This window comes from Ichthyophthirius multifiliis (genome assembly GCF_000220395.1).
Source record: "Ichthyophthirius multifiliis unplaced genomic scaffold scaff_1120509249657, whole genome shotgun sequence".
NCBI classification, from domain to species: Eukaryota; Ciliophora; class Oligohymenophorea; order Hymenostomatida; genus Ichthyophthirius; species Ichthyophthirius multifiliis.
This window is the reverse complement of record NW_004087493.1, coordinates 21141-21784: the sequence shown is the minus strand read 5'-3', so window position 1 is coordinate 21784 and position 644 is coordinate 21141. Positions and strand designations below refer to the sequence as shown.

General features: G+C 14.9%; 1 protein-coding gene across 1 annotated transcript in view, besides 4 other annotated features; it reads right to left on the bottom strand. All coding sequences in view use genetic code 6, as the record gives it.

Moving 5' to 3' along the window:
- Window positions 1-146: 146 nt before the first annotated feature.
- Window positions 147-212: a microsatellite.
- Window positions 160-211: a microsatellite.
- Window positions 163-225: a microsatellite.
- Window positions 165-212: a microsatellite.
- Window positions 226-609: 384 nt separating the features above from the next.
- Window positions 610-644, bottom strand: part of IMG5_020560 (hypothetical protein) — a gene marked incomplete at both ends in the record, with an annotated part of 673 nt that continues 638 nt past the window's right edge. Inside the window, one exon of the mRNA XM_004039457.1 lies at window positions 610-644. This exon is cut by the window's right edge and continues 89 nt beyond it. Within this exon, the coding sequence (XP_004039505.1) occupies window positions 610-644 (35 nt within the window).

Sequence of the window (644 nt, the reverse complement as noted above, 5' to 3'; positions counted from 1 at the left end):
AAAAGATGTATTCTAAAATAATAATGTTTTTGTAATTGTCGAAAGTAATTAACTTTTAGATAGTATTATTTTTAAATAATTTGATTTTTGTATAAATGTAAAATTACCAGATTCTAATTCGAGAAAAGAAATAATAAATTATCATTTAAATAATGTATTTAAATATATATATATATATAAATATAAATATAAATATATAATATTAAATATATTTTATTTATATATTTGTAATTTATTTTTTATATTTTTTTTATAGTTAAATTAAAATATTTCTAAAGAAATAATTCATTATATATCTAATTTATGCGAAGGATATTCTGGTTATGATTTGTAGTCTATTGTAAACTTGGCTGCTATTTATAGCGCTAAATAAGATCAAGAATATATTACTGATTAGGACTTTGTAGATGCTTTCGAAAGTTTTACTAAAGAAAATGATTTATTTATAAATTAATGATATACTTATTTTATTTTATTTTTATATTTTTTCGTTTTCGAGTGTGTAATAAAAATTATATATTTTTCAGATTATTTTCTTACATAAATATTTTTATTTTCTTTTTTCTTTTTATTTTAATTTTTTTATATTATTATAAATATAATTTAAGCTCATTCCCCCACTTTTTTTTTATTTAAAAAAATAA